General features: G+C 50.3%; 1 protein-coding gene and 1 non-coding gene across 14 annotated transcripts; both read right to left on the bottom strand.

The window, feature by feature from the left end:
- Positions 1-3,163: 3,163 nt before the first annotated feature.
- On the bottom strand, positions 3,164-3,277 carry LOC128776061 (U5 spliceosomal RNA). The gene has a single exon (XR_008421014.1). It is a non-coding gene; the product is annotated as a U5 spliceosomal RNA (small nuclear RNA).
- Positions 3,278-5,595: 2,318 nt separating this feature from the next.
- PTCH2 (patched 2) lies at positions 5,596-21,181 on the bottom strand. 13 transcript variants are annotated; one of them, XM_019429051.2, is made up of 22 exons: positions 20,741-21,156; positions 20,102-20,294; positions 14,017-14,206; positions 13,841-13,910; positions 13,559-13,650; positions 12,743-12,938; positions 12,033-12,154; positions 11,737-11,884; positions 11,526-11,657; positions 11,280-11,435; positions 11,103-11,195; positions 10,639-10,764; positions 10,428-10,546; positions 9,965-10,313; positions 9,506-9,818; positions 9,273-9,415; positions 9,006-9,186; positions 8,595-8,875; positions 8,348-8,485; positions 6,971-7,113; positions 6,787-6,886; positions 5,596-6,377 (listed from the first exon to the last, which is right to left on the bottom strand). In XM_019429051.2, exons 1-22 carry the CDS (start codon positions 20,810-20,812, stop codon positions 6,111-6,113), a joined length of 3,624 nt encoding a protein of 1,207 aa, XP_019284596.2. In that variant the 5' UTR covers positions 20,813-21,156; the 3' UTR covers positions 5,596-6,110. The 13 variants fall into 13 exon arrangements, with proteins under 13 accessions (XP_019284596.2, XP_019284594.2, XP_019284593.2 ...); XM_019429049.2 differs by having other exon boundaries at positions 9,965-10,546; positions 14,038-14,206; positions 20,741-21,160; XM_019429048.2 differs by having other exon boundaries at positions 9,965-10,546; positions 20,741-21,159.
- Positions 21,182-22,988: the final 1,807 nt, after the last annotated feature.

Raw genomic sequence — 22,988 nt, 5'->3', positions numbered from 1 at the left:
CTGGCTAAACTATGGTATATTACAGTGATATAGAAAGGTATCTGTGACTTTGGAAAAAGCTCAGTGCAGATCAAGTAGAGCACAATTCCTTTTGCTAAAAGAAAAGGTAGTGTAAGGGAGGAAAAAGTTCTCCTTGCCCCTCTTAGGGTGCCTGGTTGGGTTTGAAAATTAAACTTGGGAATGCAAGCTGGTGCAGCCACTCTGGAAAAGAGTATGGAGTTTCCTCAAAAAAACTAAAAATAGAACTGCCCTAGGACCCAGCAATTGTACTACCAGGCATTTATCCACGGGATACAGGTGTGCTGTTTCGAAGGGACACAGGCACCCCCATGTTTATAGCAGCACTATCAACAATAAAGTATGGAAAGAGCCCAAATGTCCATCGGCGGATGAATGGATAAAGAAGATGTGGTATATATCTACAACGGAGTATTACTCAGCGATCAAAAAGAATGAAATCTTGCCATTTGCAACTACGTGGATGGAACTGGAGGGTATTATGCTAAGTGAAATTAGTCAGAGAAAGATGAAAATCTTATGACTTCACTCATGAAGACTCTAAGAGACAAAACAGATGAACATAAGGGAAGGGAAATGAAAATAATATAAAAACAGGGAGGGGGACAAAACATAAGAGACTCTTAAATATGGAGAACAGAGGGTTACTGGAGGGGTTGTGCGAGGGGGGGATGGGCTAAATGGATAAGGGGCACTAAGGAATCTACTCCTGAAATCAGTGTTGCACTATATGCTAACTAATTTGGATATAAATTTTAAAAAAATTAAAAAGAAAATTAAACTGACATAGATTAACAGGACAAAAGCATACAAATTTATTTAATATGATTTATGTATGTATGTATGTATGTTTGTCATCTCTACACCTAACGTGGGGCTCACACGACCTTGGGATCAAGAGTCACATGGTCCTCCGGCTGAGCCAGACTGGTACTCCAATATTAAGTTTTAGTGTGCTCACTTCATCAGCACATATACCGATATAAGTTTTAGCAATACAAAAGCCTTCATAAGGAAATGAAGACTAGAAGAAATGGTTAAACCAGAGTATTTTTTTTTTAATGATTATTTTTGAGACAGAGAGAGACAGAGCATGAACGAGGGAGGGTCAGAGAGAGAGGGAGACACAGAATCTGAAGCAGGCTCCAGGCTCTGAGCTGTCAGCACAGAGCCCGACACAGGGCTCGAACTCACGGAGTGTGAAATCGTGACCTGAGCCGAAGTCCGATGCTTAACCGACTGAGCCACCCAGGCACCCCTAAACCAGAGTATTTTTATGCTGGGTTTGATGAAGAGTGGATAGTGATGGAGGACATAATGGGTTAAAGGGTATGAGGTAAGTGTAGTAAATGGGGAAATTTAGCAAAACCTGTTTGGATTCTTCTTGGAGTCCCTTTGACTCTGGAGATAAGGATGACTCCTTGCCTCCAGTATAGGAGGGCACCTCTCACTTGAGGGTTTTATGACCTGTTTCAAGGGAGAAGGGAGATAGGGCCAGGGTGAGATGAGGCAGTAAGAGTGACTCTTCTGATTTCTCAAATTGCTTAAAATATTCAATATGCCAAGATACTATATTTTGGGGTAGCATGTCCTGAACCCCATCAGTAGCACAGTGATTAAGAGTATGTCTCTTCTGGATCTAGGCTGCCTGGGTTTGAATCCTAGCTCCACCACTTTCTGGCTTTGTGACTTGAGTAGGGTAAACTTTCTATGCCTCAGTTTCCTTGTTTTGAAATGGCGATAAAAACAGAATCTATTGAATAGAGTTCTTAGGAAGGTTAATTTTGTAAAGTGCTAACCTTCCTAAGAACTATATTAAATATTTAGATAATATATAAATTAAATATCTAAAAATATTTTATATATATATATATATATATATATATATATATATATATATATGAATCCATTCATTTGTTCCATAAGTATTGAGTGCTCATGTGAAAGGCACTGATTTAGGGTCATGGGATCCATCAGAGAATAAGTCAGGTAAATTCCCTGCCTCGAGGAACTTACATTCTAGGAGAAACATACAGCAGACAAGTAAAGAAATTAATGTATGATATAATTTCAGGAAGTAGTTTGTACTCTGAAAAAAAATAAAACAGATTAAAAAGATAAAGAGTGATGTGGTGGGAGTGGGGTTGTTTCATACAGGGTGGTGAGGGTGGACCTCTGGAGACTCAGGACTGGAGACCTAAAGGATGAGGGGCACAAACCACATGTCCTGGAGAAAGGCATTTGGAGGGGTTTGTGCAGGCTGGAGAATGGAGTGTGTGATCAGATTTACATTAAAACAATTTGTGTGTGTTGTATGGAAGATTGGGACAAAGGGGCGGTAGGGAATGGGGTACAGTCTAAGAATAGTTACAGAGGAGAGTTTTGTATGAATCCATCAAGAGCTCTTCTTGGACCAGGGTGGGTTGCTTGAAGCTTATGCTTTGAATATGGCCATCACTGATCCCAGCTGTAAATTTATGGAGGTCACCAGCCATGACATGGTATTTAGTTAAAGCCAGAGAAGATGCTGGGGTACCTAGGTGGCTCAGTCGGTTGAACAGCTGACTTCAGCTCAGGTCATGAACTCAGGTTGAACATCTGATCTGACTTTGGCTTGGGTCATGATCTCGTGGCTCAAGAGTTCTAGTCAGAGCCTGACAGTTCTGAGCCTGGAATCTGCTTGGGATTCTGTCTCCTTCTCTCTCTGCCCCTCCCGCATTCACACTCTGTCTCAAAAGTAAAGGTTGAAGAAAAAAAAAAAAAAAGTCAGAGAAAATACAGATAAATGGGAGAATCTGAGTCTAAAACCCAAGGACTCATGTGGTGGGTGGCTAGCTAGCCATATATCCATTTCTCCACGGCTCTCCCCACTGAGATTATAAATTACTTACCTGGCTATGTTATTTGTCCAGCCTTTCCAACATTTGGCGTCACTAATAAACTAAACTCTTTATAAATGAAGAGGCTAGTTACTACAGTGTTAACCCACACCTGCTCTGAAATATCTTCCCAGAAATACCGGAAAAACCTAAAAAAGCACCTCACACTTACTTTTCTTTGGGAAGCAGAAACTATACTCACCCACAAGTAAAAGTCACAACGTATTATGAAGGCTGCATCTTTCCTTTTCTTAACCATAAAAATAAGCCTCAAAACGAGGCCTCAAAAAATTTGGGTAAAGACTCATAGTTGTTTCTCTCCACGGAAATCTTTAGTAAAAGGCGAAAGATTTATGCGATTTGAAGAGAAACCAGAGCATACTCTGCCACCTTCTCCTGGAATTTCCTAGAGCAAGACAACACTTAGCACACTTATGGTTGTTTAGTGTCGGCACGGTTCATGCTCCCTGCTTGGAATTTCTATAGACCATAGATTTCTAACAGGTAGTATGACCTAAACAGCGCAGAAATCTTGGTGGGGCTGGAACTCCAGCAGCGTGAAACTGGTTTTTCGTGGTGCACCATGGGTATGCAAATCACAGGCGTCTCCGGGCGGGTGGGAGACACCAGCTGTGGCGGCGGGGTGGCGCTAGGGCGATGCCTCCGTAGTAGCTCTGCGGTCCACACGAGAACCCGTGCCCCGTTTGCCCGGAGAGGTAAGGGCGTTTCCCGCCGGTGCCTGTGCCGAGCTCTTTACCAAGGGGTTGGGATTGTTAGTCCCAGTTATTGAAGTACAGCTTTACCGGCAGGAACACCCTCCACCCCCCGCCCCCAGTGCTGGGACCCAAGCAGAAACGGTTGAGCAGAGTCCTCAGGGGCCCTGGGACCTCGTAGGACGCACATCACTACCCCTCCCGGAAGAGATGGCATCCAACTAATATTAAAGGATGGTTCCATCAAAGAAGAAAAGTGTCCTTGGCAGAGAGAATGACGTCTGTGAAATTGTGGAAGGTGCACACTGAAAATAATTCAGCCTGTCTAGAGTGTGGTGTGTCTGAATGAGGGTGTGAGTCCGGCTAGACACTGTCTGGGAGAGAGCTGGATGATGGCAGAGGCTAGAGTGAGTTGCGCCTGGAAAGGGCTTAGATTTCGTCTTGTCCATGATGGGGAGCCATGAAAGGGAATTTAAGTCAGAGGACTGAGTAGTGTGAGGTACCACACAGGGTGGGCTGCCCCGCAAGGCCTGGGACTTGTCTCGGAGACTGGAGGTGATTCATACCCCTGGATTGAGCATTCTTGGGGTGGTCGAACTCCAATCGACTGGAATCCGTTTGATTGCTGCCACACCAGGACACCTTTCCAGTCAGAGCAGTCAGAGCAGAAACTTTCAGCACAGTTAGTATCTATACACACTACAAGACTAGGGAGCACTTATGAGATACCAGGTCATTTCTTACATAAATAATTTCATTGAAAATCCTGAGGAAAAGAAATAGCACCCTACGAGATAGGCTCTAATCTTCCCATTTCACAGATGAAAACACTGAAGCACAGTGAGTTTAACTAACTTTCCTGGGTCCCTCTGCTGCTAAGCAGCACAGTAGACTGACATCTTTTGCACTAGTCCAGCTTGGTGAGCTCTTCTGCTCCACTCAAAAGCCCCTCCACCCAGGCACTATTGGCTTGAAATCCAGCCTCCATCCCTTGCACCCCCTATTTTAGGTTCAAAGCCAACTACTCAAGGTCTTTTTAGGTATTTATTTTAGTGTTGATTCAACTGCTATAGGTTTGTTCATGTATTTAATTAAATGAATTTATTTTATATTTAGTCAGAACCTGATTTTCTGGCCTTTAGCCTGGTGGGTGGGGTATAAGAAGGCAGTGCTCTTAAGGTGGGGTTGTTCCTGGTGAGTGGCTGGAACCCACTGTGCATATTTGTATCACTTGAGACTGAGACCTGGAATAGTTTGAGGAAGGATAATAAAAGACCTCCCTCACCTCATAGGGTGAGGTGCTGTAATCTAGCCCAGAAGTGTGGCCAGAATCTTCTAGCCCTCTGTATAAGAACAGAACAGATAGCTTAACTATAGCACCTCACTGGCCACTAGCACAATCTCAGTTTCTGGACAGTTCCCCCTGTGGATCCCCTGGCTGTCTGGCCAAAGGTGCCTCTGGGGCACCAGGCTGCTGATTTGCAGAGGCCTCTTGCCTTGGAAGATGGTCTAGACATAAACTCCTAAAATGTCTCCCCAGACCTTGCTATTCCCATCTGTTTCAGTTGGCTACTTTCTCTATCTGCTTCCATTTTACCTTCTACCTGTTGCATGGCTCTGCCCCTGCCCACCCCCCCACCCCCCACCCCCCACCTCCCACCATGCTGCTGAAACAGAGAGGTGTGCAGGGCTGGATTATGATGGCTCTGAAAGCCACACAGCAGTGTCACCAAAAACATTTGTATCATTTGGTATACTAAGCACTTACCCCAGGTCCTGTTACCAACTATATGACCACAGTATATTTGTTGAATATGACCTTCACTTGCCAGGTGAATAAATAGACCAACATTACGTGACAAAAATTTAGAACCTGGGGGCCCTTCCGTTTCAGGACTAAAGTAGCCCCAGGAACTTAGACCATGATGCCTCTAGTTGCAAACTCCCAAGTTTGTTTGAAAGAAAAGCACCAAAGTCATTTGAGATGAGTTCATATAGAATATATTTCACTCTTTAAAAATAAAACTTTCAGCATAGCTAAAATCTATACAAACTACAAAAATAAACATCTTCATATAAATAATTTACGTGGTAGAAGGAGGGCAGAAACAGACGGCCTACTCAGGAGTTACCAAGCAGTGGGGGGCCAGGACTAGCAAAGGGTACTAGAGGATCCCCCAGGCTTGGCCTGCGAGGGGCCAGTAGCACATGGGAGGGCGGGGAGAAAAGGGATGAACCGCAGCCTGAGGTGCTGGCTTCTACCCCCATGCAGAAAGGCACAAACACAGAACCAGGTGTGCAAGGCTGTTCTCCCAGCCCAGAGGGTGCTGGTTTTGCATGGGTATCAGGGAGGTCTGTGATGGCTGAGGCAGGAAAGGGAACGCAGGCAGACAGCAGCAGCAGGGCTCTCCAGGTGTCTGTCCTGCATTCAATAACCCACCCACTGCTTCCCAGTGACTTCATGTGACCCAAGCAGGGTCTCCATGTTTCAGGTGCTCTATCACCCAGTGGCTGGGCATGGTCCCCTAGAACTGAGGTTGTTGGAGCCGCTGGCAGCTGGTGTGGCAACAGGGGACCAAGTGGGTTCATCAGAGGCTGGGTGGATGTAGGCACCAGGCAGTGGGGGTGGGTGGAGGGCCACTGTCATGGAGGTAGTCACTCTGGCAAAGCTCTGGGGCAGGGTGGGGGACAACCCCCACCTGAGTCCTCCTTCCCGTGGAGCTGGAGGGCTGAGGACCTCTGGGCTCTCCTTGTATATCTGTACCACCTGGAGGAGACACCACTCCCAGTGAGCCCAGGGGTACCAGGACCTCAGTCCCCTTCAGCAGCTCACTGGTGCATCACTCTGATTGTTGGGAAGTTGTGGCCCTTGTTGGCTTCCAGCAGCAAATAAGAGCTGACAAGGGACAGGATGTCAAGGCCTGGGACAAACTCTGCACGTTGCTCTTGACCCTAAACACTAAGGTGGGTCCCATAAAGAAGCCAGAAAAGTTGAGGGACAGGGGCATGGTGTTTGGGCAAAGGGAGAGGCTGCCACCTTTGGTTGACCTCAGGGGGAGGGTCCTTGTGAGTTGAGCCCTGTCTTTTGGCCAATGAGATTTTGTCCTGGCTCTGTCTCTTCCCTTGCCTATCCCACCCCATCCCCTGGGCTGGAAGCAGGGGGAGGGTATGGTCACCTCTGGTGGGGGGCCCAGGATGGACAGCAGCACAGGCAGCAGCATGAGCCCATGGAGGAGGCCCAGGAGTGTGAGCACTGTCAGCACCACGAAAAAGTACCTGTGTGGAGGTAAGTGGTCAGCCTGGGTAGCCCCTGTGGCCAGTACAGGCAGGCCCTACCTCCTTGCCCCATGCCTCCCCTACCTTATGATGAAGTCAAAGTTCGAACCAGCAAGCATAAGCAGACCCAGCAATGTGGAGACGGCCCCATCGGTCACCGGAGCAAATGTGTGCTCTAGGGCACAGGCAGCCCGCAGGTTCCGGCTACCCTGGGTGGTCAGGAAGCCCTGGGGGAGAAAGGAGGCCCTATAGCTGCTCATTGGCCAGCCATGCCCTCAACTTCTCATCTGTCCCTAGGGCTCACAGGTCAGGTAAACTGAGCTCCTGGAAACTATCCAGGAAGTATGCATGGGTCTATTTATTTATTTTTGCATGAGTCTATTTAAGTAACACTGTATACATACGTCTGGTGAGACACAGAGATGTCTAAAATCGTTGGCAAACAGAGCCTGTCACCTGTTTTTGTAAATAAAGTTTAGTTGAAACACCGCCACGCCCACTCATTTACATATATCTATGGCTGCTTTAGTGCTACCTCTGCAGAACTTCTACAGAGACACTGTGACCTGCCAAGCCTAAAATATTTCCTGTCTGGCTCTTTACAGAAAGTTTGCTGATCCTGGGTCCAGACGGATGGACACCAAATGGTCACAGTTACTTGTTTGGATGGGATTTCAGAGGATTTCTAATTCTTTCTTTGTACCTCTCTGCGTGCTGACTTTTCCCTCCTTCAAGGTTCTTATATATTGTTCTTACAATCAGAATAATAACGGCTATTATGGTGGAAAAAAGGGAGCTGTCTGTGGGGTCTAACCACAGCTGGTCTGTGGCCCCCACCTCTGCTCCCACTCCTCCTCTGCCAGAGAACACAGAGCTTTGGGAGAGGCTGAGCCTACCTCACTTCTACCATCTTTTTCTTGGAAGAATCCTTCATTTGCCCCACATTGCCATCCAGCTACCACCCCCCATTTCTCTGATCCCTTCACGGTAAAGCCATCCAAAAGAATTGTTGGTTCCTGTTTTCTCACTTTCCATTCTGTCCCCACTTTGGTCAGGCCTTTGTCCCGTCCTCTCTGCTGAAATGACTGCTTATTTTGTTGTTTACATGTTTATTGTTTATCTCTACCCTTTAGAATATAAGCTCCTTGAAGGTAAAGGCTGTCTGTACTGATATTATATCCCCAACTCTCCTTGTAAGTTGGTTTGTGTGTGTATGTATGTATGTATGTAATCTCTATACCCAGTGTGGGGTTCAAACTCACATCCCTGAGATCAAGAGTCCCATGCTGTATGACTGAGCCAGCCAGGCGCCCCTGTATCCCCAATTTTTTTTTTTTTTTGCGTCCAAACAAGGCTTTGAAACCAATCCTTAAATAGTACCTAGCACATAGTAGGTGCTTGACAAATATTTGCCTGACACTGAATCAGCTGGCCCACCCATCCCCCAGTGCCTGTGCTCACCAGAGCCACATGGACTGTGAACTCGACACCAATGCCTACAGAGGCCACAAGGATCACCACAGGGATGGCACTCAGTTTGATGCCCAGGAAACCCATGATGCCAAAGAGCTCCACAGTCATCATCGCCAGGACCAGTACCTGGGGAAGGCAGGGCTCACTCAGGCTCCTGGGAGAAGGGATGACGGGCTGGGCAGGACAGGGGTGGGGAGCCATGGGTCTCTCTTGCCCCATCCCTGAAAGGACTCACTATGAGACCAGCTGTCCAGGGATTGAGCAGCAGCAGGGCACAGACGAGGAAAGTGCATACCAGCAGGATGCAGATAGCCAGCAAAAAGTAGCGCCGCAGGCCCAGATACTGCTCCCAGAAGAGGAAGGGGGAGCCACTGGGGTAGGCACGCACCCCAGCCCGGCCTGCCTCGGTGCACGCTGCTCGGGCCCCCTCAATGGCCTCCACGAAGTCCGCAGTCTTCTGGAGGCCATGCAGTAGGAAGGGGAACTGGGCAAATTCCAGGGGCTGGGCCGCCGGGACTGTGGAGGGTAGGGAGCAGCAGGGAGAGGAGGGGTGGCCAGTGAGCACAAGGAGGAGAGGGCAGGGCCTTAGGATAGGGCCTGTGTGGGCCCAGGCTGAGGCTCTTGTTGGGCTTCCCCCCAGACTCACTGCGAAGGTTCTCCCCCGTAGTGTCATACTTGTCGTGCAGCCACTCGGGAGGTGGGGGGTAGAAGTTGGCCTGTGAGGCTGCCAGGCCCAGTGGGTCACTGCTTACCCACATGGTCAGCCCCACGTAGAAGAGTTCGGGTGGGATCAGCCCCTCCTTATCTACTAGCTTCCTTGTGGTCAACTGCAGAGGCAGAGAGAGCTGAAGGCCTGGGCCCGTAAGGCCTAGAGCCTCTCTGTGCTTCCTGACCCTTCCAGCCCCCTTCCAACCTGGCTGAAATCCAGAGGCTCTTGGGCATCCCCGGTCTGGATGAGCAGCTTGTAGGCCAGGGCCCCATCCTCAGAGCCATTGCGGCACGAGTGGCGGGTAATGCGCCCAGAAGCCCAGTCCTGGTCAAACGCGGCCTGGATTCCTAGGGGAGAACAAGGTAGGGTACAGTCAGCCTGCAGCCCTGGGGGCTTCTGCCCGCAGCAGCACCCCTTTCAGTTTCCTTGCCTCTTACCCTGTAGCCAGTTGCGGTAATAGTGCAGCCAGGTGCGGGGCGCCTGGGTGGCAGGCGGGGGCAGCACGGCCTTGAGAGAACTGAAGCGCTGGTGCAGATCAAAGAGGGCGCGTTGGGAGTGGGCGTAGTCAAAGCCACCCTGTGTCACCAGGGCCACCTCGTACAGGGAGAAGTACCTGAGCTGGGCGCTCAGGAAGGCATGCTCCTTGGTGCCCCGAGGCACCACATCTGTCAGGGCCAGCCCATCCTGCACCAAGGTTGCTCCGTAGAGGCTCAGGCCCAGAAGAGCCCCAAAGAGCACCAGCACCATGGCCTGTGGGAAATGGCAACTAAGCTGGAGGCCCAGGGATGTGCCCCAGCCCTCAGGAGGTGGCATGGGCCGCCTACCCTTCTTGGGGCCCAGAGACACTTAAGTCTCTGTGCTGGTGCACCCCAGCTTCTCCAGGCCTAGAGTCTTACCTTGCTGTGTGACTGGAGCAGCAAGGGTGCGAAATGATAGCGGGCGAAATGAGCGAGATTCCAGCGGGCACAGGGCAGGGAATTGCAGGTTGCCTTTTGCCTTGTCCCCTCCTCTTGGCCTAGAAGGTCCCGTGTGGACCCTCCTGGGCTGAAGAGCTCAGAGCCCAGTGGGTCAGAAGGTGGGGGCACCAAGTGGGCCCGGGGAGGCAGGATGGTGACGACATGCTGGCTGCTGGCGTCACAGTGGGCAAAGGCTTGAACTGTGGCAGTCAGGTGGGCAATGCCCACTGGTACTGTCCTATCCCCTAGTTCCTGGGGCAGAATCTGAATCACGCGGGCAGAGCAGGGGCTGGAAGAGGCAGAGAGTGGGGGTGGCAGGTCTGTGGAAATGCTGGTGGGGGGACAGGAAGTGATGGGGCCCGAGGAGATGAGGCCTGGTGGGGTGGGGATGCAGGGACGGTACCTGGAGAAACAGCAGAGCACGTCGAGGCGCTGGCAGTGGCGCCGATGCAGGTCTAGGCTGAGGACCGCTGGGAAGACAAGCATCACGGCTGCAAAGTTGCAGCCAACCACTATGGCCGCCTGGGGGATGGACAAGAGGGACACAAAGGCTGATGAAGCATGCCTCCGCTTCATGCTCACCCTGAGCCTGGGCCCTGTTCCTGAGGCCTCACCTGCAAGGAGAAGGCCCGCAGTGCAGGGATGGGAACTAGGGCAGCCATGAAGAAGGCAACCATGTGGTTGATGGATGTGAGTGCGACGCTGGTACCTGTGCGCCGCAGACACTCGCCTGTGTGCTCCTGCCAGGACAGGGGAGGAGCCATGGGTCTTCAAGGTAGAGCGAAGGGGAAGCTTGGGAGCTTGGGATGGCAGAGGAGGGACAATAACCACACGGCAGCTAACAGGTATTGAGTACCGTACACGTGTCATGCACACTGTTCTAAGCACTCAACCTGCGTTATCACCAATCCTCACAACAACCCTCACGACACCAGCACTATTATTACCCCTGTTTACAGATGAGGAAAACTGAGGCACAGACAGGTTAATTACCAGCCCAAGGCCACCTAAGCCAAGAAGCTCTTAACCCTATGCTAAACCGCTTCAGATGAGCCCAGGCTGGAGAACGAGGCCTCACCTGGAGAGGGGTGCCAGGTGGAGCCTCTGTGAAGGCATGTGCCAGCAGGAATATGTCATCCACACCGATGCCCAGTGCCAAGAAGGGCAGCACCTGGAGGGGCACAGGGGTGGGCAGCTGGAGGAACTGAGGAGCCTGGACTGTGGACCCCAAGTGTGCCCTGTAGTCCTGGTGTACCTGGGTAGTGGCAGCGTTGAAGGCGATGCCAAGCAGGGCACAGAGCCCAAGGCCCGAGGCCACTGCCAGGGCTACCAGCAGCACCCCTGCAAGGCCTACAGCACCCTGGGACTGGGCACAGTCCCAGCGCAGCATCGTCACACAGGCATAGGCTAGCTGTGGGGAAGGAGGGCACAGTCTTGGAAAGCAGCTTCCTGGCTGAGCACCGGGTAGAGGGTGGGGTAAGGTGCCGGGAGCAGGACCCACCATGAGCAGATAGCCTCCCACCACACGGGCAGCACTGACTTCAGAGAAAGCGTGCAGGATGTCATCCAGGGTGGTGGAGGAGAAGGCGTGGATCTGCTGGGATGAATTCTGAGGCAGGGCCTCCTGGGCCAGCTGGAGAGACAGGGTGGATCTGAGGGGCAGGAGGAGGGAGCGGCCTCAGGGCGCCGCCCTTGCCCTTCTGCACACCGACCTGCACAAAGCGCCGCTGCCAGGCCCTCAGCACTGTGCCAGCCTGCTCCTCGCTCCAGCCGATGTCGTGTGTCTGGTAGTCGCCTCGGAAGTGCTCATACAGCTGGCGGGGACTCATCAGCAAGAAGGTGCTCTGTAGGGCTTCTGCCCTGGTGAGGGGTAGAGGAGAGTTGGGGGGCAGAGCTGGCCTGAACGCCCAGCAGGAGCTGTACAGGGGGGTTTTGCCAGAGCCGCCTAGAATCAGAGTGTGGATTCCCATGCCTGGGGCCCCCTTACCAGGCCCCATGAAGGCCCTACCTTAGCAGCTGTCCTTGGGCGTCTCTGGCCATGCCCCCCAGCAGCAGTTCCTCCTGCCAGTGCATGAACTTGTGGGAGAAGCCATGGCAGCCACCGTTCAACTCCTGAGCCACATTGGGAGCCTAGAGGGGGACAGGAGGGGGGTTTATTATTCAAGGCTCTGGCTCTGGGTAACTCAGGGTCCCTGGGCTGGAACCACGCCTGCCATGGGGTTCCATAGCCTGAAGTGTAGATAAGTATTCTCCTGAGTTTCTTGCCTACTCTGAGTCTCTTGCCTAATAGTGAACAGCTATTATCCTGCAGAGAGGAGGCCACAAGAGGGAGAAGAGGCCTGGAAATAGGCTTCTGGGAAGCGCTGGAGTAACTTTGGTGGGTTTTGGAAAAAGGTTCACATTCACAGGGCCACAGACACTCAGGAAACTAGGTATGATACTTGTGGTTAGCTAATTGGTCCTCAGTTTCTCTGTACAAATCTATTTTGATGAAGTCCAGGTTTTCTGGGCTTAGAAAAGGACCAAGGGATTCATATACCACTTGAAGGTCCCTTAGGAGAACCGAATGGAAAGGGTATTCAGGTATCTAGCCCAGTGAAGGCAGGGTAACGATGTCCAGAAAATGGGAGACAGAGCACAATCTGCTCTCTCAGAACATATGAGGAGGGAAAAGGGAAGAAAAATAGCCTTTCCCTGGCAAACCCGGCTGGAACCCACCTGCTTGCTGTGATGGTTAGGGGCAGTAGGTGGGCAGTGGAGGTCATCAGGGTGCAGACAGGGCCGCCCCACATAGGCCTGGCCCACCTGTGCCTTGTCTAACAGCTCCCGGAAGCCCTCAAGGGAGGCAAAAGGGCCCAGCTCCTTGAGCAGCTGCTCTGGATCCAGGTTGGTCCACTGGATGTCAGGACGACCACTGAGGGGAGAGCCCATGGTTGATGAGGATAAAGGATCAATTCCCTCCCTCCAAAATGCTGCTAGGGGACCCCTGCTGTACCCTACCCTCCTCCTAGCTGTTCATTTGTCCCTCCATATGAAGGGTGTGCAATGTTGAGCCTCCCAGAGCTCCCAGGCTACACCAGCTTACCAGGTTGCTGCAGTGAGATGGAGGACAGATAGTACTTAACACATGGACAAGGCCAAGAAAAAGCCCCACTGAGTCCCTTCCCAGGCATCTATCTTTGGTTCTAATACATAACCATATGAGCACCTGCCTGTAACAGGTTTTCTTTTTAGTCTGGCAACAGCTTAGCTGATACCTAGTTAACTCTCCCATGCAAAGTCTCTTTCTGGGGATCTTTTTTTCTCCATTCAGATCTTTGTTCTGTTTTGTCTAAATAAGGCCAGTTTGCCTTTCCTTCAGAGGAAAGGAGAAGGGGGATGTGGAGAGAGCCCTGGGGCAGTCTGGCCCTGGCCTGACAGGTAGTTTAGGCCCTTAGTAAGGTTTTGATCATCATCTTTACTCCCACCCTCTCTTCTGCTGGGAAAGTCCCGGCCTAGGAAGCAGGGCCTGGGAGCAGCTGTGGTGGCACTCACGGCAAGTAGGCAGAGCCCCCTTGGAGTTTGGCTCCCTCCCAGAAGCAGTCGAGGGGGGTGAGGATCACGCACGGAAACAGCTTCTCAATCATCTGCCAGGGACATCCCAGGCCACATCAGTCCTGTCCCTGGGCTCCTTTCTCCACAATCTCTGTAGAATGCCCTCTGCAACCCCCTCCCCTCCCCTCCTGACTTTTAGCCTCCCCATCTCCGAGAACCTTCCCCTGCTGCAGAAAAGGTTCCACCTTGACCCCATCTCAAAGAACAGCTCAGGGTACTCACCCGCTCAATCATTCCATTTTCAATTAGCGGAATTCCTGACTTGTAGCAGATTTTATTCAAATCCCAGGACCTGGAATAGCCAGGGCACAAGAGATCAGCAGAAGAGGGAGATTCCCATGCCAGCTCTGCCACAGCATGCCTCACTCCCAGCTGCTCAGGGACTCAGCCAGACTCACTTTCCATAGAGTGATACTTGCACTTTACTGGCTGCAAGGGCTGCCTGGAGGTGGAGGCCCAGTGCCTCAGGCGTGAGGATGTTCTCCCCCTCCTGGTGTGGGGTCTGTATCAACATCTGGGAGGTGTATGCAGCCTCCTCCCCCAGCTTCTCCTTGGTGTAATGCAACTCCTGGCTCACCCGGCTGCCCACTGCCAGAGACAGAGAGAAAGCTGGGGAAAAGAGCTTTAGTGGATTGGAGCTCTGGGGAATGTGGGACCCTAGCCTGCTGAGGCTTCCCAGGAAAAGTGGGAGAAGTGCTCTGAAAGGAGCCCCTACTTTTCCCCTGATGGCCATTCTGACTCCACAGGCTCCTGGCCCTCTGGCTGGAATCTGGAGCTTTGCAGGGAAGTGAGAGACCTCAGTTGTATGGCTCTATGGAATTCTTGTGTTGTCTAAGATTTAAGCATGAATCAGGTTGGCTAGGTTTGGAGCAAATAACTTCAAAATGAGAGGTCAGTATGAGTTGAGTCGGGGCTGGGGTTTTGGAGGTATCCTGGTAAAGGAGCCCTCACTCAGTCCCTCTCTGCTCTGGTAAGGAAGACAAGGAGGGACAAAAGGGACCAATAGAGAGGTTGCCATTGGGAGGGTCTTCTAAAAGAACAGATCTAGTGCTAGGACTGGTTCTTAGTTCAGGTTGTCCCAGGCAATGCTTTATAGCCATACATCTTTTTGCAAATTGTTCTGCCAAGAGGGTGGGGATGGAAGTGCCTGGTAATAATGGGCCCTGTGGTGGCACAGGTGAGAGGGAGGATCAGATAGTCTTTCAGTGTGATGCTGTCAACATACTGCTTCCACTCATGCAAGAAGTACCTGGAATCGGCTCACGTACCCTGGCAGAGGTGACAGCAACATGGACCAAGGGGAAGAAAACGTTCCCAGATCCCTTTCGCCAGTCTCACTGTCCAGGCAACAGGGAGACCTAGCGCCAGGCCTGCCTTAGTTTCCTTGATCTTGGCAACCCTCAAGTCCAGCATTGTACTGGCCACAGAGTCATGGTCTATAACTGGGGCCTAGCAGGGGAGGGGTGCTGTGAGGGGATATGGCCTGCCTGTGGTTTGGAGGAGGGCAAGGGCAAGTGCCAAATCACTCCTGAGGCTTTATGGACTTGGTCTGGGCTTAGGCCCAGTTCTGCTTCCACCTGTCCAGGACCTCTGCCTGTTGGTCATTGCCATTCCTGGGGCCCACATGTATATCTTCTCTGAGGCTCCAGCCCCATCGGTGATCATCGTGGTCCCCCATCTCTTTTTCTTTTTTGGTTTATTTAGACAGAGAGAGTGTGTGAGAGTGCCTATGTGCTCACATTGGGGCAGGGTGGGGGCATGCAGAGGGAGAGAAAGAATCCCAAGCAGGCTCCGCCCTGTCAGCATGGATCCCACCACCCTGGGATCATGACCTGAGCTGAATTTGAGTTGGATGCTTAACCCACTGAGCCACGCAGGTGCCCCTCCCAATCTCTTTTTCAAACCCATATAATCTCCTTACTCATGAGAGTCCCAAACCCTTAGCAGCAAGCCCCCAACACAGATTTGCCCATCTGCTCACATTTTCTCACTCAAATCATATTCCTGGCCCTCTCTCACGAATGTAGCCTCCCATAGCCATGCTGCCTGCTTCCACATATTTTTCTTCCTTTTCTGACTCTCCTTCCTCCCCAGGCCTGTACTGTACTACAGTGTTTATTTCACCAGGCTTAGGCCAAACCTGCTACAAGGAGGGACAGGAGGGGACAAAAATAAGCTCTTCATAGTAAGTGAGTTTGCTGAGGGGAGGGAGGCACAGGAGAAGGAAGGAACCCAGAGAGGGCTATCAAGAAAGCAAGAGAGGGGTGCCTGGGTGGCTCAGTCCATCCAACTTTTGGTTTCGGCTCCAGGTCATGATCTCACAGTTTGTGAGTTCTAGCCCTGTATCGGACTCTGTGCTGACAGCGTGGAGCCTGCTTGGGATTCTTTCTCTCTCTCTCTCTCTCTCTCTCTCTCTCTCTCTCTCTCCTCTCCCTCTCTCTCTGCCCCTCCCCTGCTCACTTACTCTTTCTCAAAATAAATAAACTTAAAAAAAAAAAAAAGAGGGGCGCCTGGGTGGCTCAGTTGGTTGAGCGTCCAACTTCAGCTCAGGTCACGATCTCACGGTCCAAGAGTTCGAGCCCCGTGTCGGGCTCTGGGCTGATGGCTCAGAGCCTGGAGCCTGCTTCGGATTCTGTGTCTCCCTCTCTCTGCCCCTCCCCCGTTCATGCTCTGTCTCTCTCTGTCTCAAAAATAAAATAAACGTTTAAAAAAAAAAAAAAGAAAGCAAGAGAAATACTGGCAATGTAAAGCATAACATCAAAGAAAATAAGGAATCCTAAGAAAAAATGAGGAAAAGCAAAAGGTAAACTTCTGCTGACAACAATGATGATGATAGACATGAGGACAGATGAACTGGGATGTATTGTGCGGGCAAGAAGAGACAGCAGGTGGAAGGGAGAGCCTGGAAACTCTGTACAGACCTAGGTTTGAGCCTTGGCTCTGACACTTAGTCTGTGCTTTGGGAAAATTACTTAGTCTCTCTGATCCTCAGTTTCCTCATCTGTCAAGTGGGGACAATGCCTACCTTGGTAGAATTAGAATCAATGCAGGCAAAGCACTAACTGCCCAACACATAGTAGGTACAGACAAGGAATTGTTATTTAATAGCTGCCGGGAGAGAGACTGTGGGACTCTCCCAAATGGGAGAGAGACTGTGGGAAAAACGAGAAAGAACTTGGAGTAACAAAGATTGAATGGGGAGGAAGTAGGAGAAAAGGTGAAGGAGATGTTAAAATCAAGTCTGTTGAATGCTTTTGTGCCTTTACAAAAGAGAGAATATAACTAGTTAGCCAGCATGGAAAAAGAACCCACCTTATATGTAATCCTATAAGTGTGAATTAAAACAGCAGTAAATTACTGTCTATCAAACTAGCAAAAATAAAAAAAAAAATTGATAGCACTCATTGCTGGCTTACAGGAGTGGACTCTTCCTACCACCAAAGTGTAATTTGGTATGATATTTGGGGGAAAGCAATATTGTAATATGTATCAGACCCTGAGAAATGTTCGTAATCCTTGGTCCAGAAATTCTCCATGCAAGGGCCTATAAGCAAAGACATAGGCTTTCTTGGAGTTAACTGGGAGCCATGGTAGCTTTTGAGCAGAGAAGTGAAATGACCTTTTTCATCACTGAACAATACATTCTGGAGCTGAACTGTGAATGAATAGGAATTGAACAGGGAAGAAGGTCAGGAAAAGGCATTCTGGGCCAAGTTATGTGTAGGGAACTATCAAAGACTCAGCATTGCTGAGTGAAGGAGAGACAATGCTAGAGAAGAAATCAAGTTAGGTTGCGAGGGCCTAGAATGTGTGCTAAGGAACTGGATTCTGGAGTCTCCCCAGACCCTAACAGAAAGTGGTGGAAGGACTCTAAGCAGGGGATGGACTTGGCCAGATTTATATACACCACAGGAGGGCAGTGTAGAGGCAGAGTTGAAGGTGAGGCTTGCAGAAGATTGGTCACTTCTCTAACAGACTTTGATTTTGTTGGCCATTCTCTGAAAGGCCCAGTGATTCAGGGCAGCTGGATCCCTCCCCAGCCTCAGGGGGGTGGAATTTGATTAGTTAATCACAGTAATTCCATTGCCTTTGCCAAGTGAAGGGTTTAGGCATATGAAGCTACACAGTTCTTGCCAAAGTGACCAAATGAGAAGTCAGCTGGGGGGCTTCTGGTAAAATTTCCCCCACTTCCAAAATTTCCCCCAGACAGGACGGGATGACGTCCCTTTTCTGACACTGCAATAGGCACTTGGGACAAGGAGGTGGTAAGCCTGAGGACAAAAGGCCAACATGCTGAACAAGGCAGAGGAGAAGACAGGAAGAACCTGTGTCCCTACTGATGTCCTTAGGTTTTGAATTAACCATCCTGGAACTTCTCTACTGTGTACTACCAGATTTCTTGTTACAGGGATAATAAATCAACCTTCTTCCTTCCTTCCTCCACCCTCCTTTCCTTTTTTTTTTTCTCTTTCACGTGGCTAAAAGCATATCAAATGATACAATCAGGAGTGCACTACCAGAGACTGAGAAAGGCCTCATCTAGAGCAATGGCCACATGGGTGGAAAGGAAGAGTCTGTTATGAGAAAGGTTAACAAAGAAGAATTTGCTGGCTTAGTAACCAGTTAGGTAAGGAAGAAGAACTGAGGCTGACTCCCAAAGTTTCAGCCTTGGGTCTTTGAGTGGATAGTCGTTCCACCAATTGATATGTTGCATCCTGCCTTCTAGATAGAATGGCTACATGTTCCTTCTTTTCAGGGATAGCTCCAATTTCAAACCATCTCTCTCACTGTTCCTGTAAGTATTGGTTGGGCTATGTGTTGTGTTTTTTTATTTTAGAGATCAATCTATCTCTGGGCCTTTTAGCTTTAAAGTTGATCAGGAAGGACAAGTTATTTTCCAAGTCTCTCACCATGGCAAAATTGTAAGGGACCCTGAACTCTGGTCCAGAACTCTGATAGCCAGTGAGTGTCCTGCTTCTTTCTTTGCTTCCTGTATTAGCAAAACAGGAAAGGAATAGAGAAATACTCTTCAGTCCTCACCTTGATCAGCTCCTCATTGCCTAGGGCATTGCTGGGAGAAGCCTCAACTATAGATGTACAGAGACAAGATCAGGTCAGGATCATTGCTTTGACCTCACCCCCAGCTCTAGCTGATGTAGGACACAGCAGGATTCTGAAATAAAGGAAAAAGCCCTAGGAATTGGATACCACCCTCTAATATCACCCTTCCACAAACAGCATAAAAAATCTGGTGGGATCTAGCTTGTCCTGTGCTGGAGTAATAGGAGAGAAGATAAGGAACAGGAACATGGAGGTTCAAGCAGTGTTTAGATGGGAAAGCTCTGGGAAATGGAGAAAGAGGAAGAGGGGAGAGACAGCTTCTATTGTAACAGGAAATCCAACAGTCATTTGGGACCACCCAGGCAGCAGTGGTGTGTGGGTGGGGGTATGTGTATGTGCGTGTATGCACATGTGTGTTCTGGGGCTGGGGGCAGGCAGGCAGGCACAGAGAAACATCTGCTCTGGACCCCAGGGCTGGCCTAGAGTGTATATGTATGTGTGAGCCTGCAGAGGGCTGGGGCAGGGTGGGGATGGGGTGTGGGAGCCCAACAGGCAGGCGGGCAGGCTCCAAGAAACATCTGCTGTGCATCCTAGGGCTTGCCAGTGTTTGAAATAACTCAAGGGTGTGAGACTCTAACCTGGCCCTGCCTTTGGGTGTGGGCCAGGCCTGGGGGAGGTTTGGGGGAGGCCACAAATGCAAATTTCCCAGGAAAGACCAGGTAAGAGTTTGACTCTATTGAAGGGCTAACATATGAAACCAGGCCTCAGGAAAGAAGAGTTATGCCAAAATTATTAATAAGAAACCATCTTTATCTAATGCTTCCATTAGGAAGTGAGGATTTGGTTGCATCTGACTCCACTGCTGCCTCAAAGTGCAGACCCTGTGCCGCTTTTTCCCACTAATTGCAGGGGGCCTAGGTGCATGGGACCTCTCCATGGAGGCTTGCCAGATGATTTACTCAGTTTCCCCTGCCAGTTCTAATTTTCCAGATTCTCCTGGTTAGGTGTGATCTCTCCTTGCCTTCTCTTATTCAATGTAATCACATTCTGCTCTACATTATATTGCATCCTAACACATATTTTACTTTCCTTGCTACTGAAAAATGGGTCTTAGTTTGGTTGCCTTTACAAACCCTGCCATGCCATAAAAAATACACATAAAAAGTTGGCAATAATTGCTAAATAAACACACATGCTCACAGATAACTATTCTATATACCTATCCACAGGACTCCATCATCTGCAGATGTCCATTTACAGGTGTGGGAGGGAGCACTGCTCCCAGACGCCCAGGCTTTGGCAGACAGGTACCCCTTCCAGACCCAGAGCCAAGCCCACTAGAACTCAGTAGTCAGCTCCTCACGCTGTTCTTGTCTTAGGCTCACCATATCCAAGCAGCTATGACTAGTGTCCACAACTCACCTTCCACCCAGAGCTGTTCTAGGTCTGTCTCAATGATGGCCACACGGAGACCCAGTGCCAGGGCTCCAAAGGCCAACAGGCCCAGGAAGAGCACTTTGCCACAGTGTCTCTGGATCCCGCAGCCCAGAGAGAAGAGCAGGCCCTGGAAGTAAGCACGAAGCCAGAGCGGAGCCTTTAGGCTCCCAGCTAGGATCTGGGATGGAAAGAGAAGGGTCAGCCAGGCATTACTGCAACAATGCATGAAATCCTTCCTTTTTCTCCTTATGTACACCCTCTGCCCAAACCCTAGCTTCTTGCTTTCTGGATGCAGGACAGGTAGGATCTACAGAGACACAGGCCCAAACTTGGAAAAGATTTAACTCTATTCCCTGACACCCACCCAATACACCCCCAAGGAAGGCACAGACCCCTTTTCTGAGAGTAGAATACATATACATACATCTGTTTTCAGGTGGACAGAGGTGAAACCCAGACACACTCTCACCGGCCAGATGTTGAGGAGACACAGAAAGGCACACACACCCTTAAGGGGTGGGCAATAACACCCTGCACTTTAGAGACATCACACCTTGCTGAGTGACAGACCTGGGGTCTCTAGACCTGGTCCCAATCTTTCTAACCCGTTTCCACTCCACTCACCTGGGGTGATGCGGCTCGAGCTGGGGGTGTATAGACAGGGGGCAGCTCCTGGAGTGGCGGCGGCCGAGCCATGCTGGCGGGGATGGGGGGCGTGGGCGCCCCCAACTCGCGTTATCTGGGATTCTCCATAGGCTGGCCTGGTACCCCTGTACTGCGGGGCCCGGCGTCGGGACTCAGTGGGGCCGCTTAGACGCGGCGTGGGTGAGGGGTGGGATGCTGGTGAGCAGCGGCGGCTGTGAGGGGGATGAGCGCAAGGAGATGCGGGTGCCGGAGTCAGTCCCGCGTTCAGGCAGAGCTACCGGCCCGCGACAAGCCGCGCGGCAAGAGGTGGAGAACGCAGTGAGGAGGAGGCGTCCTTAGCCCCAGAAAAAGGGAGAGGGCCGGGACGACGCCCTCCCATTGGCTGAGGGATCCGTAAATTACTCGGAGCCGCGCGGCCGGATCTGCTGCTAGGCAACGGCGCCGCGGGTGGGGGCGGGGCAGGAGACCACCCAGGCAGGGCCACCCCACGCCTTGCTTCCCCAGCCGCCTGCGGGGCCCTGGGGGAGAAGCAGGGAGGGAGATCCCGAGGACGCACGGCGCTGGCCAAGTATGAGCTAGGACACGCCAGTGCTGAGAAAGGGTATCTGCTGACTGACCCGCCAAGACCCAAAGACTCCTTTTCGCTCTTTTCTGCCTCCACACTTGCCCCTTTCAGTCCACTCTCCACTGAAGCCAGAGTTATCTCTCTAAAATGCAAATTTGATGATTGCTCTAGAACACAAAGCCCTTTTGGAGCGCGGAGCCCTGCATGATCTAACTAAAGCCTCTCTCATAGTTCCTTCACACCCACCCGATGTTCTTTCCAGCCCTACAGAGTTACATGTAATTTCCTAAAGGCACCATGCTATTCCAGGCGTTTCTGCCTTTGTACGTGTTGTGGCCCTGTTGTCTTGGCAGACAACCTTCAAAACAACATGAATCGGTCATCTCTCTTTGAAGTCTTCCTTGATTCGCACTTCTGCCTGATGTAGTTGCTTCTTTCATTGTGCTCCTTATAACTAGACAATAAGTAGGTGCTCAATTGTTGAGTAAATCACTGCGAGTTGGAGAAACCAGGGTGGAAAGGACTGGAAACGGAATCGTTCCTTTATTAAGCTTTCATCAACTATCCTGAGTACCGTTTCTGCCAGGTTTCTGAATGATTAACCCTGAGTGGCAGAGGAGGGTAAAATCGATATTCTAACATGTAAAGTTTGGAAAAGAGAAAAATAATCTCCAATAAACTCATTAACACAACCACTACTCTCTCCCGCCAATTTCTTGGTCAGTTCTTCCAGACTTGTTTATCATTACATCATTAACATTACATTGTTACTACATAGTCTTTGTATCAATTATTTGGAGAATGTCCTTAGGACAGATTCCCAGAAGTGAGGGTGTTGGGTCAAAAAGCATGAACATTTTTATGGCTCTTGCTACACATTGCCAAACTGCTTTTTGAAAACGTGTCAATTAACATTATTTCCAGAGCCTCAGTCCTGGGGAAAGGGAAATTTCAGACTGAGGGGATGAACCACCTAACTGGTTTGCCACATCTGTTGGTCCATTCTTCCAGCAAAATGCCAGTGGAGGAATCAATACATGTATGATGCTGTTGGCCAAGTAGTAACTATGCATTAAAAAGCAGCATATGTGCATAGCACTTTCTTCTTCCCTGTTATCCTCTTGTGGATAAAGAAAGTGTATGGAAGATGGTGGAATAGGAGGATCCAAGAAAACGTATCCTCAGGAATTCTCTGGATATAGAAATAGTCTCTAAACTAGCTGTATGGGCCCCTGGATTGCTCTTGGGGCAACAGCTGAGTATGGCTGGGTACTCAAGCAGAAAGGCTCTGTTGTAAGTAGCTCTTGAGACTTCCTTCCTTCTTACCAGACTCCGCAAGACATAAAGTCCATAGAGAAAGATTTGTAACTGCCTGGGCTTTGGGACTCTGCTTCCACCGCAGGCCCACCATTGCTAACAACTGTGGTGAAGTCCAGCATTTCTGTGGATGCTTCCAGGGCAGGGCTTGCCTGCTGGGAGAATTTCTTGCCAAACTCCAAAGACCAATGTGGGAGAAACTGGTCTGCAGTTCTAACCATTCCAACTTAGGGCCTAGTCCCCTCTGGCTGCTCCAAGCTCCAAGATGACCTTTCTTTTCCCCAACAAAGTGATTTCCTGAGTGCAGCTGAGCTCAATCAGAGCAACCTAAAGCCATAGACCCCA

This window comes from Panthera pardus, unplaced genomic scaffold (assembly GCF_024362965.1).
Source record: "Panthera pardus isolate Hobbes unplaced genomic scaffold, ASM2436296v1 HiC_scaffold_11, whole genome shotgun sequence".
NCBI lineage: Eukaryota > Metazoa > Chordata > Mammalia > Carnivora > Felidae > Panthera > Panthera pardus.
This window is presented reverse-complemented; position numbering and strand designations above follow the sequence as displayed.